Here is a 19,974-nt window from a genome sequence, read left to right on the forward strand (position 1 = left end):
TCGTTTGACCTTTAACTTCAGAGGGAAACAGAGGGAAAAGTCTGAAGGAAAGTCTTCAGAGGGAAATGTCTGTGAAAGCAGTCACTGCGATCTGGGAGAAGTGATTTGCTCACTCAAGCAGAAGTTATAAGTACTGGATGTTTTTTCCTTTGAAAACGTTTGGTACTTTTGGAAACAAAAATAAATGATCATGTTTTTCTTTTTATTGTACCTGTATGAGATGATGAATGTTAGCTGAGCCTGTTGTGGTAATCATTTCACTATATATTTAAATCAAACCATCATACTGTGCGCCTGAAACTTATACAGTGATATATGTTAATTATTTCTTAATAAAACTGGGGGGAAAAAATGAACACTATAGGAAAGGAGAATTACTGGCCTAGATAAAGCAGTTCTGTGGAGGCCTTGCAGGGTCCCCAGGAAAAGTTCTGATACGGAGGATATGGCTCAGGTAAGTTTCTGACCCCCTTTCTGCTTCACCTGGGAAAGTAAGGCTTGCAGGCTAGTGTTTCAGGTACTTCTCATGACAGGCCTAATAGTTTATTCCAATGGCCTGTGTTCAACAAGAAATCTTAATACATGTATATATTTGGGGTAATATTCCTTAAGAGAGGAATGTGGGGTTAGGGGTGATCCAAATAAAGGTAAGATCAAATGTCAGGGGAAAGTAGATTCATAGATATTTTAGATTTATTAGGGAGAAGAGAAAATACCCAGTCCAACCCAATAAAGGGGCTACAGATAACGTGCTTTTCTCAGTATCACAAAGCTCCAGAAGTAACTCACATCTTAATTTGGACATAAAGGCATGAGAGTTATTGGTCTCTTTGAGATTAGGGCTACAATTCTGCCAGACATATTTTTAATCAAAAATGGATAGAATTTAAATAATTTACTTACAGTTTATGGTAAAGTTCTAACATTGTTTCTGTTTTCTTAAGCTAGAGTTTTAATTTGATATTCCATTTTAACCTGTTCTCCTAAAAAAATATTTTCCAATTATCATTACTAGCACCCATGGGCCACTAATTTGAGCTTTCTTTGAGACTTTTCTTCAGATGCTTATTTTACCAGGATAATTCATTGAAAATTAGGGAAATGATGACATGACTATTTGCTTGAATATTAGAAGTGCCAAAACCCTTCTCTGGACTATTAAGAGTTTAGACAAGACCCTCATAGTTTTATCTGCCCGGGAGACTGGTTCAACCAAGTGTGTACAGCACTGTGCTTATTCAAGATAATTGTTTTGAACTGCACTTTCTATTATCAGCGACTCCTAACAGATTTATGTTTGATTGAGGGCATTATCTTCTCTATCTTTCATGTACATAGTGTCATATCTGAATGGTAAAAAATATGTCTGCCATTATCTTTCTTTCTCACTTAGGAAAGGGTTAAAAGCTCAGAGCTGCTCAGTGACAGATGGGGGGAGCCTTTAAGAGCCAGTGTTAAAAATAATAATAATATAAATATTACATTAAATATTTAAATATTAATTTAATGATATTTTGTACCTCATAAAACTGCTCTACTGCCTTCTAAGTTTATTTCTCCTGTGTTCTTTTTTAAAAGGATATGAGAAAAAAGAATACCAAGGAAGAGTGTGTAGTTTCTCGATGTGAATATATTTCTTTTTACTCATGACTAGAATTCACTTTGGTAAAGTCTATTAAACTCAGCCTGCTACTGATTTCCCCCATTCACTAAATATGAGAAGTAGTTTGTATCTTAAGAAATGTGCCAGATTTCATGGCAATATTTCTGACATAAATTGGAAGAAGTACTGTTGGAAATGATGGTATACATCCAGCAATTCTGTTAATCATTATTGTAAAAAATTGTGTCAATTTTTTGACACTATTTGACAATTATTTGACACTATTTGAAGAGATGACAATTTTCTAGAACTGATGAAAGACATCAGTCCTTAGATTCAAGTAGCTCATTGAATCGTAAGCAGAATAAATAAAAGAAATATATGTCAAAAAACAACAGAATAACATTGCAGAATACAAAGGTAAAAATAAAAATCATTGGAGGCATAGGAGAAAAATGACAAATTTTCTTCAAGTGTGATGGACTGACAGCTGAATTCTCATAGTATAATGAGATCTTCACTGTGCTGAAAGAAAACAATTGCCAGACTGGAATTGTATCCCCTGCAGAAATACCATTCAAGAACGAGAATAAAATAAAGACATGTATATACTAACACACACTGACAGAATCTGCCATGAGGAAAATTTTTAAAGATTTCTTTATGCAGAAGGAAGCTGATTCCAGATGTTTCCAGATGAAAAGTGTAAAGGAAAAAATGCATTAAAATGCATAAACTTGTAAATATTTGGGTAAACCTAAATGTACTTATAAAACAACAATGTCTTAGGGGTTTAAAAGTTAGAATAAAAGTAATATTAAAAGAGAATAAAGTCTAAAAAAGCTAAAACCTAAGCGTCCATATCAACAACTTAATAAAAGAAAACCCAGAAGATTAGACCTGGGATATGGAAGGAAAGAAAAAAATAAAGGTAAGACCAGAAATCAGTAAAATAAAAAAGAGACTGACAAAGTAAAAAGCAGATTCTTTGAAAAGGTATGATCCCCCATGGTGAGCCTGATTACCCCAAAAAAGAGAGAAGGCACAAATTACATCAGGAATGAAAAAAAGGAACACAAATTCAGTGCTACAGACACTGAAAAAATAACAAGTGATTATTGTAAATCACTTTATACCAATGTAGTTGAAAATGCAGGTGAAGTGAAAAATTCCAAGAAAAACTGAGTCAAGAAAAATGAGAGAATCTAAGTAATTCTATAATCAATGAAGAGATTGAACCAGAAGTCAATAAACTTCTTGCACAGACCTTTCTAGGCCCAGAGAGCTTCCACAGTTAGTTCTATCCTTCAAGGAAAAACTAACTCTGATCTTATACTTCTTTACTGCTTATTGTGAAGTGAAGTTGGCATAGCCTTTCACTTGAAGATCTTTTTATTGTTAGTGTTCTGGTATTTTATAGTGATGTGAATAAATATGAGCCTTTGATTTATTATTCTGGTTACTTGATATTCGTAGTATGAGCCTTTTGATTTCAAGATTTGTATGTAACTTCTTGAATCCTATTGAGAATACTATTTAGATGGGTTTGTTTTAAATGTTTATCTCTCTTCTCCTTCCTGTTTTTCCTTTGTGTTGATCTTAGGCCTTTTCTTTTTGTTGATCTCATATTGTAGGCTTACCTCAAATGACTGGTGAATCATGGTGATTCATTGATATTTAAGAATGAGGGATTAGGTAGGTTAAATGGAGGCAGAATTTGTTGATTAGAGTTTGCTTAGAGTAAGTGGGCAGGGAGGACTTCTTGTTATGCTGAAGATCACTAAAATGCCAGAATGAGGTAAACTTTACTCTGGGTCATTAGTATCCATGCTAGCCCCCTGGGTTCTCCAGTATACTGATTCTAAAAGTATATGGGTTCATTGTGGAAACTGGAAAATAAAGGTAAGTACCAAGAATCACTGTGAGCCCATCAGCCAGAGATAAGACTATTTGTAAACTATGTATTATGTGTAACATAAAATTAGCACCATATTGCCTATTCTGTTTTATAGTTTGCAGTTCATACTCAACGGTGTCTTTCCCCAGGTCATTAAATATTCTTCTAAATCATAACTGTTAATGGCTGTATAATACTCATATACATAGTCCATATTTTCTTTAGCCATTTTCCTATTATTAGACATTGTACATATGTCTATGTTTGTTATAAATAGTACTGCATGTATATATTTGTATCTAAATATTTGTACATAATTTTTTTGCCTTAGGATGAAGTGTAGGAAGTGTAGTTTTTGAGAAGTATGTATACTTTAAGGTGTTTGTTTCAGACTTTTTCTAGAGATTTTTATATGCACAGTGCTTGGATCAATCCACAGCTAATCTTTGTTAAGTGTGCAGATATGAATCTGTAGTAATCTCTAATACACAAATTGGTGTTTACACGGATCCCTTTTTCAGTGGCAGGGGTTGGAGAGCTGCTGTATAGGTACAACTGAAGTTACCAGTACAGCCATTCCCTGCAAAATAATAATTTGCTTTTCTTCTCTATTACACCTTTTTGACATATTTTCTTTACCAGTGCATGGTCTTCAACCACTGTTAAACAGATTACTGCAGAATTAACCACCCCCCCAAGAAAAAGGGAAATATTAGTATACTAGTTTATGGCATTTCTTTTAACAGCAAATAAGAAAGAATGCCCTGAAGTTCGGTTAAACATTGATAAGGTTATATCGTTCCTGTGGAAGAATCTGTAATGTCTCAGTGCTCTAAGTGAGTTGGATATTCTTAGTAGGAATTGTCATTTATGGAGTACCTCAGTGCCCCAGTCACCAATCTGGGTACTTTCTGTAAATTATGTCCAAGGCTTGTGCCAATTTTTTGAGGTGGGTATTATCACCACTTCATAGATAAAAAATAATGTTTAGCAAGGATATGAAACATTTCTAAGTCACATAGTTGGTGGTTGTCTATAAGTCACAAGAAGGTAAGCTCCATGAAAACACTGAAATGTTTCCATTTCCTGGTGTATACCCAGCACGAGACTCTTCTTTTTTTTTTTTTTTTGGTACGTGGGCCTCTCACTGCTGTGGCCTCTCCCGTCGCGGAGCACAGGCTCCGGACGCGCAGACCCAGCGGCCATGGCTCACGGGCCCAGCCGCTCCACGGCATGCGGGATCCTCCCGGACCGGGGCACGAACCCGTGACCCCTGCATCGGCAGGCGGACTCCCAACCACTGCGCCACCAGGGAAGCCCACGAGACTCTTCTTAACACGTGGTAGCCTCTCAGGAAATATTTGTTGAATGCTGAAAAAAAGGAATGAACAGAGGTGGGATTTGAACCCTCACCATTTTGAAACAGAACCCCTTTCTGTCAGGTAGATGTCAACTTCTTCAGCGTGTTCAGGTTTCACGGAGAGGTTGAGCGTGAGGTTTGCCTCTAAGTGATGTGCTTGTCCAGTGCGTAGTATCTCCTTCCCCCTTTTCATTTGACCAGTTATATAAATTGCTTCACATAAAATTTCACTGCCGTTTGGGAGAATCTTCAGTTAAGTCAAATGTAACTAAAACGATACTAAGTATATAAGAGGCCAAGCAAAAGTTAGAACCTTGTCTTTAAAAAACTTCTCAATACACTCAAGCAGTTGTTCTAACTTCTACACTGAACTTTGTAACACTTCAAAGTTCTTCAAAAACAAGACATTATCTTTGAGTGTGACATCCCTCTGAGCCGCCGGTGGGAGTTTCTTGGCACTGGGCTCGTTGCATTAGGATCTAATCCTTATCCTCTAGGAAAGGAAATCCCCCGAAGACCCCAGCAACGCATAGGTCTGAGTTCCCACAGAGTCGTTTCCAGAAAGCATGCTGCTTGAGTAAAAGGTCAGAGGACTGACTGATAGGCCATGTGGTCAGCTAATTCATCTTCAGATTGGAGAGGCATCTGTCACATTTGAATACCAAATCCAGCAGTTGTCCATTTCCTGAAAAAAATGCTTTTCCCCTATATTTATTATAGGCACCCTCTATATAAAGGCACTTAACAAACTGATTGACTTTGTCAACTCAGATGAAGAAAAGGGGGAGATTTATAGTTTTCCCCCAAGTTGTTTAATTAAATCAGTTTACTGATTTTTCAGGCCAACAGTTATTTTGAATGTCTATGCGCTAGGCGCTCTGCTAGACCTAGAAAATACAGAGATGAGTCAATAAATCCACACCTCCCTGGAGCTCACAGTCCAGTCAAAGACAGACAGATAAACAAATCTCCCAGAGCATGGTCAGGGCTGCAGTAATTGGAAAGACCCAGAGGAGGACAGAGCATCTCCTGAGAGAAGACAGGCAGGTGAGTGGCTTACGGCACAGCCCTTCACAGTGTCACCAAAGGATCTTTCTAGAATTTATAAATCCAGTCATGTCACTTTCATGTTTAAATCCGCAGCAGCTCCACACTGACTGCCCCGGAAGGCCACAGCCACCTTTCAGCCACTCCCGTGTCCACCCTCCTGCCCCACTCCCTTTACAATCTGACTGCTTAAGTCCTAATCTTGCCCATGTCGCTTATCAACTCTGTGATCCTTGGCAAGCTGCTAACCTCTCTGCGGCTAAGTTTCCTTAAACTGGGTAAATACAATAATCTGTGTCACAGTGTTATTGTGAGGATTAAATGATTTGATAGAAAACTCTTAGAAAAGTGCCTAGCACATAGGAAGTACTACAGAAGGGATGGTTGCTGTTGTTCTGTAGAAGTGATGGCTACTACTCTAATCACTGTTATTCTGTCTTTCCCAGACTGGTGTTATTTTCTGTACTTCCCTGGCTTTGCACAAAGCACCACTGCATAGATTTGTTACTGAATTAGACACCAGGCCCCTCTCTTGGGGCGCTAGCTGAACTGAGGCCCCCTGGCTGGATCAGGGAGTTCTTTCCCGCGCTCAGGTTCACGCTGCCAATAACGAAACTGAGTTTGGTGCAAGCAAGACAGGCTTTTATTCAATGGCCAGAGAATGGAGAAGGGGAGCTCATGCTCTAAAGGCACCATCTCCTCTAAGGGAGGGGAGTGAGGGAATCTTAAGGGTCAGGAGGCAGACAGGTCATCAGGGCACTAGGAAAGGGGTGGAGATTTCCAGGGGCAGCCCGGGCATGTGCGGTCTTCCACACTCCTTTGCACACGGCACCAGTTGTGCGAGCAGAGTACCAATCCCCCTATTGGGCAAAGATCTTAGCATGGTGATGAAGCAAAGGTAACTCTTGGACTCCTCCAGGTTTCATCTGCACAGATGCGGTCCTGTGGTCAAGTCAGGGCCGGGTTCTGAGCGGTTGACCACTGTGTATCTCTCAAAGCATGTATCTCTCCCAGTAGAGCTGCAAACCATCGGCCCAACACCAGGTACTTTTGAAACAAACACAGAGATAAATCAGGGCAAGTGTCCTTCAGCTCTCAGGTGTTGATATGGAAACAGAGATAAATCAACTCAAGGAAAATGGTGACCATTAGCATACTTTGTCTGCCATCTTGGATCTAGCTGGTTCAGTCTGGTTTTGCCGCAGGCCTTTGTGGCATCTTGTTGATAAAACACAGCTAGCCTGTACAGTTAAAAAATAGTTTCTGTACCTATGCATGGGTGCACGGGTAACACATTGTCACTATGTAGTTTAATTCTTAGGTTACTTCTCACTGTCTCATGTCTTTATCATCAACAAATTCTAGAGTTGTTGCCCTGAGTAGATTATCAACTCAGATTAGGGATTTCACCACAAATTCTTTTTGTTTTAATTTTGTGCTTCTCCACAGAGTCGAAGTCCAGTGCATATTGCAGGCACTCCAACATTTGTTTATTGATTGAAGGGGAAATTCCTTATTTCCCCCTTTCTCTTTGTGAAGCCTTTTGTAACCATTCTCTCCTTTTCTTCTCTCCACTGTGCTGGTAGCATGTTAACATTTTTTACATATTTCAACTGTAGCTCTTTTCCAGTTCCATTGTAATCATTCATTTTAATGTCCACACGCTTTCTCTGTCAGGGGAGGAATTGCTTTCATTTGCATCTCTGGCCTTTAGCAAAGGCCAGTAGACACATTTGTATGAATACTTGATAAAGAAAGAATAATATTATGTTAACGCCACTGTGTTTGACGGAATTTGTGAGAAGAAAAATTGAGTGATTTCTTTATATCTGTTTTGGTTCACTAAATGTCCAAGAAATGATTCAGGGACTCTAACGAAACAAGCAGGAAACTCCAAATAAATATTGTTCTAACATAGAGGCAAAACATTCCAACAACTTTACTTTTGCTTATATGTCTCCAAGCTTCATGTTTTCTAAGATAAAATATTTTGTCTATAGCTTCTAAGAAAATATCAAAACTTGAAAACTACCTAAATTGTTATAGAGATATGAAAGGATGGTGGATTTTGACATTGTTGGATTAAACTACTTTGAGAAGAAAATTCAAATTGAATTAGATTTCACAGCTCTGATAATCGTTGGAGAGAAATTTCCTACTAAAAACTATTCTGATTGGGTGTTGTGTAACAAAGTAGTAGGTAATTTAAATTTCATCTTTTTTTTTTTTTTTTTTTTTTTTTGCGGTACGTGGGCCTCTCACCGCTGTGGCCTCTCCTGCTGCGGAGCACAGGCTCCGGACGCGCAGGCTCAGCGGCCATGGCCCACGGGCCCAGCCGCTCCGTGGCATGTGGGATCCTCCCGGACCGGGGCACGAACCCGTGTCCCCTGCATCGGCAGGCGGACTCTCAACCACTGTGCCACCAGGGAAGCCCTAAATTTCATCTTTTACAGAGGTGAAATGATTGTTTCTATGGTCATACTTCAGTTTCAGTTTCATGCTATGCATTATCTAAAAGGTAAATCTAAATAATATATTTTAGTAACAAAGAGGTGATTAAAAAAATCAGCATGCCTCTTCTGTAGCTTAACAAGAGGGCAAAGATTTTCATATATCATGTATGCTTTAAACTCATGGTTGCAATTTAAATGCTTGCTTACCACTAAATCTTTTCATAGTTTTTTTCAAGATGAGACTTATTTGTAGCAGAACTGTTCACAAGTTTTGTTTTATATTTAGTTAGAACAGTAAGGTTATTGGTAATACATCTTCATGACTGAATTTCTTCAGCAGTGAGGGAATATGTATTGTAAGTCAATAAATTTGAGAATATAAATAACTTCTCTTATCATGATTTTCATTCATTGTCAAAAGGTTAACTCCGATTACTAGTAAAAGTAGTAGAACTTTTTCGTCTTCTTACTTCCACCGAGTACCTTACGCCAATTTCAGGTTTGTACTTTTGGGTTCACCTCCACTCCAAACCGTCCCACTTCTGAGAACTCAGACTCTGAAATTCTCTTCAGAGTCCATAACTTCTGTTCTTCTTCCTTCCTCACTCCCTCCCTCATTCCCACTCCTTCATTCGCTCGATCCTTCACTTCTCACGGTTCTCCAGGCAAATACCCATGTTCACATGGTCCTAACCCTCCCTGTTCAGCTGTTGCAGTCACACCTTGACTCTCTTGTTCCCTTTTCTGTTTCCCCTCCCTTCCTATCTCCCCATGCCATGTTATCTTTTTACCCCACTCCCCCACTCCCACTCCTGGAATTCCAGGCCTCTGGGTCTTATTACAAACAATTCATAATCTCAGTTAAGCTGGGCCCCCAGAGCTGGAGGGTCTGTTCACTCTTCCATTATTGACTCCATCTCTGTTGTCCCTACTGATTTGCTGCCATCCTTCACGTGGGGTCTCCTAAGCCCCCTTCATCACTTCAGAGCCCCACCTTGGCTTCCTCACTCTCCACAGATGCTTCTTACTTACAGAGAAGGATTGAAGGGCTGCTTCCAACTTCCTATGGCTACCCCTCAGCTTTTTTTGGTTTTTGTATCTTTAAGCCTTCTTTTCACCCACCTATCTCTGAGGCTAATCCCCTGAGAGTATTTTATTGTATGATTAACCTGACTGTTTAAACCAGTTTCTTATAATGAACCTAGGTTGTTTCTGGTTGTTTTTTTTTTTCAAATACAAACAGTTCTGAATTAAACATCCTTGGATATATATATTATTATGTTACATACTATATTACTGCCCACTTATGAGAGTACAGGCAGTGCTAGCTTTGCATGGTTCTCTGACATGTACAATTTCAGTTCCCACAGTTTAATTAAATAACACCAGTCTCCCAACAACATGGTTCAAATTTCAGCAACTAAGATTTATTGACCATGAGTAATTGCAAAGTACAATCTTTGCTACTAGCTTTTTCAGTCCACAAAACACTATGCAAATAGCAGATGCATATCATGGTCAGTGACCAATGTCACTTCTTTTAAAGTGTGTCAGTGATTGGTTACTATGCATCTGTTGGTCAGTTCAGCACAGACAGAAAAACAAGTACTTGTGTTGCTTTTTTATCTGCCAGTGGTAGACCTACATCACATTTTATAGAAATGAGTAATTGAAAGAGGGAATTGGCTGATAAAGTGCAGTTAAAAAAAGAAAAGTGATGGGCTTCCCTGGTGGCGCAGTGGTTGAGAGTCTGCCTGCCGATGCGGGGGACACAGGTTCGTGCCCCGGTCCAGGAAGATCCCACATGCCGCGGAGTGGCTGGGCCCGTGAGCCATGGCCGCTGAGCCTGCGCGTCCGGAGCCTGTGCTCCGCAACGGGAGAGGCCACAGCAGAGAGGCCCACACACCACAAAAAAAAAAAAAAAAGAAAAGAAAAGTGATAACGCTGGAAATGAAATTCAGATCAAATGTGGATGGGGTTACGGAAGAGATAGCTGACTGTGGGTAGGCTAACACTGCCGCTGTTCAACAGACTCTACATATGCAGCCAAAGGAACGTAGTGACAGCGAATTTATTGACATGAGAAGCATGGTTGTGATGGAAAGGATGAAGATGTCCCAGAGGAAGCGACAGTGATACAAAGGTTCATATTAATGGAATTTTTGGAGCTATTTCATGATATTAAAAGTACAAAGGTTAAAACGTTGGAAACTTACCTAAACTTAGAAAGGAATGTGACAATTTGCCAAGGCATATAAAAGATTCTCACTCTGTATTGTGAGAAGTGGATAAAACACTGTTCAAACTATTCTTGATAGGTTTATTACAAAGAAATAAAACTTTAATTTTCCATGGTTTAAATTACAGGATAGTAAATACAGATTAGTTTTACTATTTTTTCATTTCCCTATATATTTATAATTGACAGTAAGAGAGTTTTTATTGTTTTTGATAGATTCTTTAGAATTACTCTTCCATAAGTTTGTGTTAGTTTACACCACCATTAAAGGCTTAGGAGAATCCATTAGTACTCTTACGACATTGTTCTATTTGCCATTCTTTACTTATTTGTTCAAGCTCTTCTTCTGATGCCTCTTTATTTTAATGGACATAGATACATTTGGGTTTTTGATTTCCTAAAAAAAGAACCTGACCTAGACCCTGTTGTATTTTAGACCCACTGTACTTTCACTCCTTTTTCCTTTACCTTCGTTTTCGTTTGAAATGAGTTAGACCTGCTTCCTCAGTTTATTTGCCATTCACTTCCTCTTTAGTTCTGCAGTCCCTTGACAGTAGGCATGCTGAGGACAGAGGTCATGTCTCTTTTATTACTGAGTACCCAGTACCTAAACTACAGATCAGCATACAGTCAATACTCAGTATGTTTTATTGGAGGGAATGAGTTCAGAAAACATAAAAACGCCTCTACCCACCACCCACCCTGTCCCATTCACCCATCCCTCCTGTCTTTAGTATCTCTTCATCTTGGCTTTGGGGAAATGCCACGCCACCTTTCCGTACTGTGTCCATTCCCCTTTTTCATATTCTGGGTTCCAGCCAAAGTAGGCTGTTCATCATTCATCTGCCACCTCCCATATGCCTTCCTTCCTGCAAGCCTTTCCTTATACCGGCTTTTCTCTGCTCTGCCCTCTCTTCCCTTCCATCAGCTCTGCCTGGCAATATCATGCCATCATTTCCCCTCTTCAGAGTCCAGCCCAGAGGCTTCCTCTATGAAGTCTTTTCTGATCTCTTTCTCACCGGCCACCGCAGCCTTTCTTCTTTAAACAGCGATAGAACTCTGCAACTAGAGTCTACCAAATATGAACCATTTGTGCTGTTGCTTTTGCCTTTTCCCAAAAAGTAGAAGCTCCTTGGGGGGTCTCTTATTCTTTCCTTCAATGCATAATATAGTCTTTACACATAGTTGGTGCTCAATGAATATTTTATTGAATTGTCCTGAAATGTGACATTCCAGAGAGCCGCTCCATTCCACTGAAAAATATTGAGGACTATTTTGTAGATTATTCTGCCTTTTTTTTTTCAAACTCATAAATAAACTTCTGTCATTGTTCTTGGGAGTTGTATGGTGTAATCGCTTACACCATATTCACCAAATGATCTAGTTAAAGTCAAATGTCAAAGTCCAGAATAGTGGAGAATGAGGAAGTTGCAAAATGTTAGAGCTGGAAAGATTTTTAGGGATCCAAGGAGTCCAGCCCTTTAATTTTATAAGTGAGTAAATTGATGTCTGGAATGTTAAAGTGACCTGCTCCAAATCTCTACACACCCAGTTTGTGGTAACATTTGGGTCCGGGATGTAGTCGTCCAACCCTGTCTGTTGCTCATTCCCACAAGCTGTCACAGTGAATATGAGAATAGTGTTTAGGTTTGTGTAATTAAACTGTTAAAAGAGGCATCTGATATTCTCATATTGCCTTTTATGGATTAACAAGTAGAGAATTGTTAGGTTTTCTTTTCTCCCTACCTTAATTATTATAAGTTTTTGGACTGGATTCATTTACATCAACTGGGAAATTTCTGGCAACATTAACCTAGGAAGGCATAGATTTGTTTGCTAATATTTAAGTAAACTTTGTTGAAGTATGACGTACATACAGAAAAGTACCTGAAGCAAAAATGTGGTTTGAATTTTTCCAAGGTGCACACATCACGTGACCAGCACCAGATCAGGAAACAGAGCAGCACCAACAAGTTTAGAAGTATTTAAAGAAATAAAACATTTGAAGAAATAAAAGGGCTTGGAAACTACATCATTATTTTTTTTCTCTCCACAGGTATTGTCAGTCTGTGTGTTAACGACAATCCTTGGTTGTATATTTGGGTTGAAACCAAGCTGTGCCAAAGAAGGTAATTAGTACAATAATTTGTGTGTGTGTGTGTGTGTGTGTGTGTGTTTGTAGGGGTACTAGTCAGCCTTTTTCAAAATATGATTGAGATAAGCGTTATGTCCTAATCCCTTGAGGACTCCATAGATAGTGCAAATTTGATGCTGGTTTGAGCCTTTTTCTTGAAGCTCTTTTATTATTTTAGCCATATACTATTTTATTTACTTGCAGAACTTCATCCCATAATGATGAAGAGGGGCTATGACCAAAAAACCAACCAACCAATCAAACAAACAGAAAAACCTCAAAACAGCAAAAAATAAAGAACAAAGACACAAACAAGCAGCTGGCTGACAGGTTCTGGTGCTGTGTTCCTGGAGCCTGTCTCCCTGACTTCCTCCAGTGACTCCCAAACACTTTTTCTCCCTAAGGAGTTAGCCCTGGAGGTTACTAGGTAACCAGTTAGCATCCCTGGGCAACCAGAAACTTATCCTTACATGCTTTTAAGTCTTTTAAAATTGCAGACATTTCAAAGCAACAGTGATATTTTTAAGCTAATATATATATATATATATATATATATATATATATATATATATTTTATTGAGTGCAGAAATCTAGCCAACACTGATAAGATTACTATGAATAATAAAACTATGAATCACAGTACACTGTAGCAGTCATTATTTTGGCTCTGAGGTAGTTTTTATTTTTTCCCCATTAAAATCACTGATGGTCTTCCTAGGGAATTTGGTTTTGAAAATTGAACAAATCTTTCTGTTCAACTATTCTGTAATTGTAATATTAGTCATTTAAAAAATTTTAGTGATTGTTAAGCTGTCATTTATTGTTGAAATGAATGAAATGTAATTTTATATATTTAGTCAGCAACTATTCAGAGCAAACTGTCAATGTTTAATAAAATTAAAAAACTATAGACTTTAGTGTTCAACTGTGTAGCCTTTAGACACAAAGTAATTCCCCTTGAGTTCAGTTTGGCATGTAAAAATAAAACCGAATGATTGAAAACAGTAATTTTAATCTAAACTCAACATGGAATGCATATTATTTTTTAAATGACTAGGAACATATTAGTGAGCTCCAAGTAATAGCTATTATTATAATAGCTTTTTCCCCTTGGGTCAGGAAAGTTAATATTTTTGACCCTAGAAATTATTATTGTCATTTCATGTCCTTAAAATTGCCTAGTTTCCCGGTGTTAAATGAGAGTTAAACTCTGTGGCAGTGACTTCTTGGGTCAGGAGACCATTGCAGTCAAGAGCTAGGATTATTCATTTTTTTCTTTTGGACTTCCATTATTTTATAAGTGGATTTTTTTTCTTACCACCCTGATTTTTTAGTAATCCAATAAAAACCTAGCTTATTCTAGGTAACTAGTAAAGAGTTACAATGTAAAATTGTTTTTAATGAAAAGTATTTTCCTTCCATATCTGCCGTTTATCCATTTAACAAAAACTTATTAGTACCAGCTATAGTCAAGGCTCTTGCTAGGCACCAGGGATACAGTGTAGTGGGTAACTTCCAGATGTGGTCTTTGTTCTTAAGAAGTTTGTGCTCTAGGGTGAGACTGGGATATTAACCAAATGATCTAGTTACAAATGGAAGTAAGTGACTGAGATGAAGGGTAAGGTTTTATACAAACTTAAGAAAAGGAAAAAGGACCTAGACTGGGAGTTTGGGAAAGTTTCTCAAAGGGAGCAGGCTGGATCTGAAGGTGCAATGGATGTTTTAGGTGACGGTGGGAGATGGGTCCCGCAGAACATGTTCTGTACAAACACATTACTTCTCCTTTACACCAGACTGAGAGTGATGTAAGTCAGGTATTCTCTGTCTTTCTGAAATATTCATAGATTATCACTTTTTAGAGAACTCTGCATAAAATCTTCAGAACAAGCTCTTCTTATTTTTCTTTTCTTTATTATTCAAAAGTATTTAAGTTTTATTACCCCCAGTAGGGTTTATAACATATAAAAGAAAAAAGTCATCTTTTTTTCCTATGGCAAGAGATAAAATTGCAAATTCTGTAAGGTTACTGCCTAATATACTGCCTTACTGTGTCACTTTCTACATGTATTTGTGAAAAGATTCTTGGTTAACTTTATTGCCCACCCCATCTGTGTTTTCTAAAACAATATTTGAACCTGACTATAACTAACTTAGGTGTATTAATTGATGTTTGCTTTGTCATTATATAATGATTAGAAACATCTTTCAATATTTTCAAATAGTTAAAAGTTGCAAAGGTCGCTGTTTTGAGAGAACATTTGGGAACTGTCGCTGTGATGTTGCCTGCGTTGACCTTGGAAACTGCTGTCTAGATTACCAGGAGACGTGTATAGAACCAGGTAAAAATATGCAGGGGAAAAGATGGAGTCATGGGCCTTGGTAAAAGAGCAAAGAAAAGTTCTGCATCTTTTAGGTATGTGATTTACCTAACCCATTTGAGATTTTTAAAAATTTGGCCTTTATATTTTCTGAGAGAAAAAATTTACATATTTTGCCTTGTTAAAAGTTTTATGGATAGCAAAACTGCCTGTTTTTAATATATGCTGACAGCCTATGTAGTCTAATTTGCATTTCACCTAAGTTCAAAAAGGCTGCTTAAAATGTATGAATATTTCTATGGGCTTATTAAAGCAAGAGTTCTTAAGATGTCCACTTAAACTTCAAAGTAAAACCATCAGACTATGGAAATTTTCTGTTTGATTTGGTCTTCTCTACGTATGACATGGAATAACATTTAAATAGGAGCGAGCCAGGTTTAGATTAAATTTTGAGAACTCTGACGATGACTGGTGGAGGAAGCCAAGATGGACATGGGAGTTGTATAAGAAGAATTATGTTTGTTTACATTTTTAAATGATGAGATTCTGGCTTTTTAGTGAATAATAATTACTGCCTGAATATTTTCTCTCAGTTCAGATTGACCACTGTGGTGGCAGGTTCTGTGACTGACTAAGGGTTAGAAAATGGTCCATTGTCTCTTCATGGATCATGTTCCAGAGACATTTCTGTATTCACTTTGGACATGTTGAATTTGGACCATGAAATGTATTATGTTGATATTTGTTTCTAGAACGGATATGGACTTGCAGCAAATTCAGGTGTGGTGAGAAAAGGTTGTCCCGAAGCCTCTGCTCCTGTTCGGATGACTGCAAGGACAAGGGCGACTGCTGCATCAACCATGGCTCCGTGTGCCGAGGTCAGGAGGTCATGCCCTCGCCGGGTTCAGAGGCAGGCTTACATGTTCCTAGGTCCTAGCGGGGTTTAGCACAGATGTATTTTTTACATTAGAAGTCATAGTTATTGACCCACCATATTAGCTGAAAAAATATTTAAAAAACATTGTATGAAGGAAAATTTCAAACATATATACCTGAATAGAGAGAATATGTGATGAAGCTTGCATCACCCAGCTTAATAATTACCATTATCTAACATGGCCAGTGTTGTTTTATCTGTAGTCACTCACTCTTCTGCTACAACCCCCTCATGTTATTTTGATATTAGCTGCATATTTAACGCTGTACTTGTGGAAAGATCACTTTTGCGGTCCTGGCTGACTATATAACAGGTTCCTTTATAGTAAGTGAGGGCGATGTCTGCTGTGCATTGAGAGAATGGACGTGAAGTTAGGGCATAAGATTCTGTGTAAACTGATGTTATGATGATGTCTCGTCTAGGTGTTACAGGGTTCCTTGAAATTCTTTGACAGAACCTGGCTCTGTATGAGAGGAACTAAGACATCAAGGATTTAATACCAGAAGATTTTGTTGGGTGGATAGAAGGAGGGTTGTAAATTTTGGCTGAAAATATTAACAATTTGAAAATGGAAAAGGTGCCTTCAAGTTCTCCCAAATACAGTAGTATGTTTTCGTCTTGCAATTATACATTCATTTTTTAATTCCTGATATCAGCTAACTTCTATTTTGAAACAGAATAACTCCCTTTATTTGTTTTGTTTCCCTAGAATCACGTCCCATATTATCTATGTATCTGTTAACATATTTTGTTTTTGGAATCTGTCCTCATGTGTCTCACAGGCATCACAATCATTGTTTCTATTGAGTATGTTTAACTCATTGTACTTCTTGAAAATGTTTTAGGTGAGAAAAGTTGGGCAGAAGAAACATGTGAGAGCATTAATGGTCCACAGTGTCCAGCAGGGTAAGATTATATTCTGAGATACTAATTTTTTTTAGGAGTACCATTTTTTTCTCTTTCCAAATAAAAATAATAATTATTCATTGCTTCAGTAAATATTATTTTTAGTTAAGCCTTCTTTTGGCACTGGTGGTATAGAGATGATTATGGCATGACTCCCCACTGTGGAAGCTAGTGGAAAAAAGAGAGGTCATAAATATTTTGTATTCATGAGTGTTGGGTGAAAGTATTTGTGTTTTCCTTCTTAGGAAGGAAGGATCTTTACATTCATTTGAAGTTTTTCAAGTTGAACTTACAGCAAATTACAGCTTCTTCTTATTTTTTTTGTGTGTTTTGGTTCATTTATATATTTTTGGGATAACATGTCTGTGAGAAGATGTTACATAATTTTTATAATTTATACTTGTTATTTTTGTATTTAGAGTATTTTTATAATACCTTATGTTTACAAGGTCATCAAAAAAAATTTGTGTGGAATTCAGAAGGTAGAAATTTGGTGACAGTATTAAACATAATCATCTTTGCTTCACTTGAACAAAGATATATGAATTCAAATTCATATAATTTGAATTATTAATCTTCAGAAATATATTTTTATGTCTTTAAATTAATGATTTTTCCAGACTGTTAAACATTTTAAAGCTGTATTTTAGCTTACTTATGTATATAATTTATTTTTGTTTTTTAAATATGTATTTTTGTTTTCTGTTGGATGGAAGAGTTCTTTTCTGTTTAAAACAACAGTAATAGCAGCAAAAACTAAACCCAAAAAATTCCAACAGAAGAGACTTTTTTCAAAGAGGACTTCTCATATATCCTAAGATGTCTGTTAAGTCCAAGGTATATTGGAAATTTTACACTTAATGAATTTTGAATCTTCCTTTTCCTTCTAAACATTGACTATTATTTTCCAATTGTAATGTTGACTCTGTTAGTGGAAAATATAAGTCCTTCTTTCTTTACAAGAAGACCATAATTTAGGACACATTTTATTATACAGGAAATTATTATACCCGTATATTTACCTGGAGGCCCAGCAAACTGTTTTTATGTTTTCTGTTGATTGAATAGAAATAATTTTATACAGACATGGACCATTGAGACTATATGCAGCTGATTCTGCAGTCTCCCAACAGAACTCTGGTACAAATACTAGTTAGTGGAAATTATACACAAATTTCCTCCTTTTTCCATTTGTGTTTGGGTATGAGAGTAAGCTGGGGAGGCAGTAGGGTTGGAAAAGGCAAGGTAAGGTAAATCTTTGTGCTCAGATTTTTAAATTACTGAGTAAACTTTCAGTAGAAAGTTTTTTCATGGTTATCCAATGATATACGACTTTCCTACTGTCTGTCTATCAGATGTCATTAGAAGCTGCAAAATTTCTGAACCATGCCTGTTTTGCTGTAGCCATGGAATGGTTGTCCATAGTTATTCTCTTTTGTTGGGAATATCATTATACATTTTTTTTTTGCTTCCCTCTTTGGATTTCCATACCACACATGTAAATCTGTGTGTGTGTGTGTGTGTGTGTGTGTGTGTGTGTGTGTGTGTATGTGTACCTTCATTGTTTGTTCATTTCTAGCTTTGGATCATTTCTTTGTTGTTTATATATTTAAATGTAGTAAATACCTCACCAACTTCTCTATTAAATATTAATATCTTTTAAATATGGTAAACTTAAAAGCTAAATATTGTATATAATTTATGTGATATGAGATACTATCTACTAGTTTCAAGTAGAGACAATATCAGAAAATGCTTTTACAGAAAAAAAATAGTGGAAACAAGAAACATAATTTAGAACATGCTATTTGTTAACATTTATTCTCTTGCAAGTTGGGAAAATATGATTACATTTTAGTTGCCTTTGGTCTAGCTTTTGGAATAGCAGGAATCATAAATGATGGTCTCTGTGTGGTGGCTCAGAATGGTATGAGTGCTTAATCAGTACTATTTGATGATATATATGATAAAATATAAAAGCATATATGTGAATATAGATGCTGACAAAATATTCTTTATGAGGATGTTTGCTGAGCTTGTTAGTTTACCTAAGATTACATACCAACCTCAGTGGAAAATCTTCACTGAATCTGTGTCTTCTTTCTTCTTCTTTAAACAATTTTTTTTCTTTCTTTCTCATTATCCAGGTTTGAAATGCCTCCTACCCTCTTATTTTCTTTGGATGGTTTCAGGGCAGAATATTTACACACTTGGGGTGGACTTCTTCCTGTTATTAGCAAGCTGAGTGAGTAACTTCAGAGTTTACTATTGGAGTGCCACAGTTTCAGTGAGATAGACTAAGGAAGGAGTCTTTTTTTCGAAAAATACTGGCAGAATCTGTTTTACTAAACTCCTCTATTGAAAAAGAGTTAAACCTAATGATAAGGAACTAGTGTTTAATATTGTAATTGTTCTGAAACTGCCTTTTAAATAATTCTGAGATAATAGTAGTTATTTTAGGATTTTTATGCCTTGGTGATAGATGTAGATATAAGGATGAGATAAGATATACTTTTTTTTTTTTAGACTTGGATTCCTTTTATGGACAAATTATTTATATATTTATCTAATATGTATTACATCTTAAAATAGCATTTCAAAAACTGAAGATATTTCTGCTATGTTTCTAGTAGGGTAGATATAGAATATTTGTTATTTATCTTATAGTATCATGTAGCATCCTTCCAACTTCTTTATCTCAATAAAGCCTTAATTGAATGATTATTGTATAAGTTACTAATGCAATAGTAAAATTGTCTTTTCTTAGTATTAATGCCAAAGTTTTAAATCACATTAACCACCAATAATATGGGCATCACTTGTATCATCATGGTTACTGAAAAAAGAAAAAATTAAATATGGGTATAAAAACTGTAGAACATTGCTTATCAGTGATCAGTATTTAAGTAGCCACAGTGTAATGCTGGACTGAACTAGAAGTAAGTAAATACACTGTTTTGGTGTTCTTCTGGAGTTCTGAAACATTATTTACTAGACTTGAGTATATGAAGTTGGTTTAAACATCAAAGTCACTCTCAGTAAATACATAGGTACATTTATTGTACTTCTTTTATGACAAA

The 19,974-nt window shown here is 36.9% G+C and overlaps 1 protein-coding gene across 2 annotated transcripts in view; it reads left to right on the plus strand.

Annotated features, from left to right (window-relative positions):
* ENPP1 (ectonucleotide pyrophosphatase/phosphodiesterase 1) overlaps positions 1-19,974 on the plus strand; it is a 66,711-nt gene that overhangs the window by 18,850 nt on the left and 27,887 nt on the right. For both annotated transcript variants that reach the window (XM_073789604.1, XM_004313331.4), the window contains exons 2-6: positions 12,656-12,728; positions 14,956-15,072; positions 15,804-15,929; positions 16,834-16,894; positions 19,042-19,139. In XM_073789604.1, coding sequence (XP_073645705.1) covers positions 12,656-12,728; positions 14,956-15,072; positions 15,804-15,929; positions 16,834-16,894; positions 19,042-19,139 — 475 coding nt within the window. The remainder of the gene's footprint in view (positions 1-12,655; positions 12,729-14,955; positions 15,073-15,803; positions 15,930-16,833; positions 16,895-19,041; positions 19,140-19,974) is intronic.

The sequence above is a fragment of the Tursiops truncatus genome, chromosome 12 (genome assembly GCF_011762595.2).
Source record: "Tursiops truncatus isolate mTurTru1 chromosome 12, mTurTru1.mat.Y, whole genome shotgun sequence".
Classification (NCBI taxonomy): Eukaryota; Metazoa; Chordata; class Mammalia; order Artiodactyla; family Delphinidae; genus Tursiops; species Tursiops truncatus.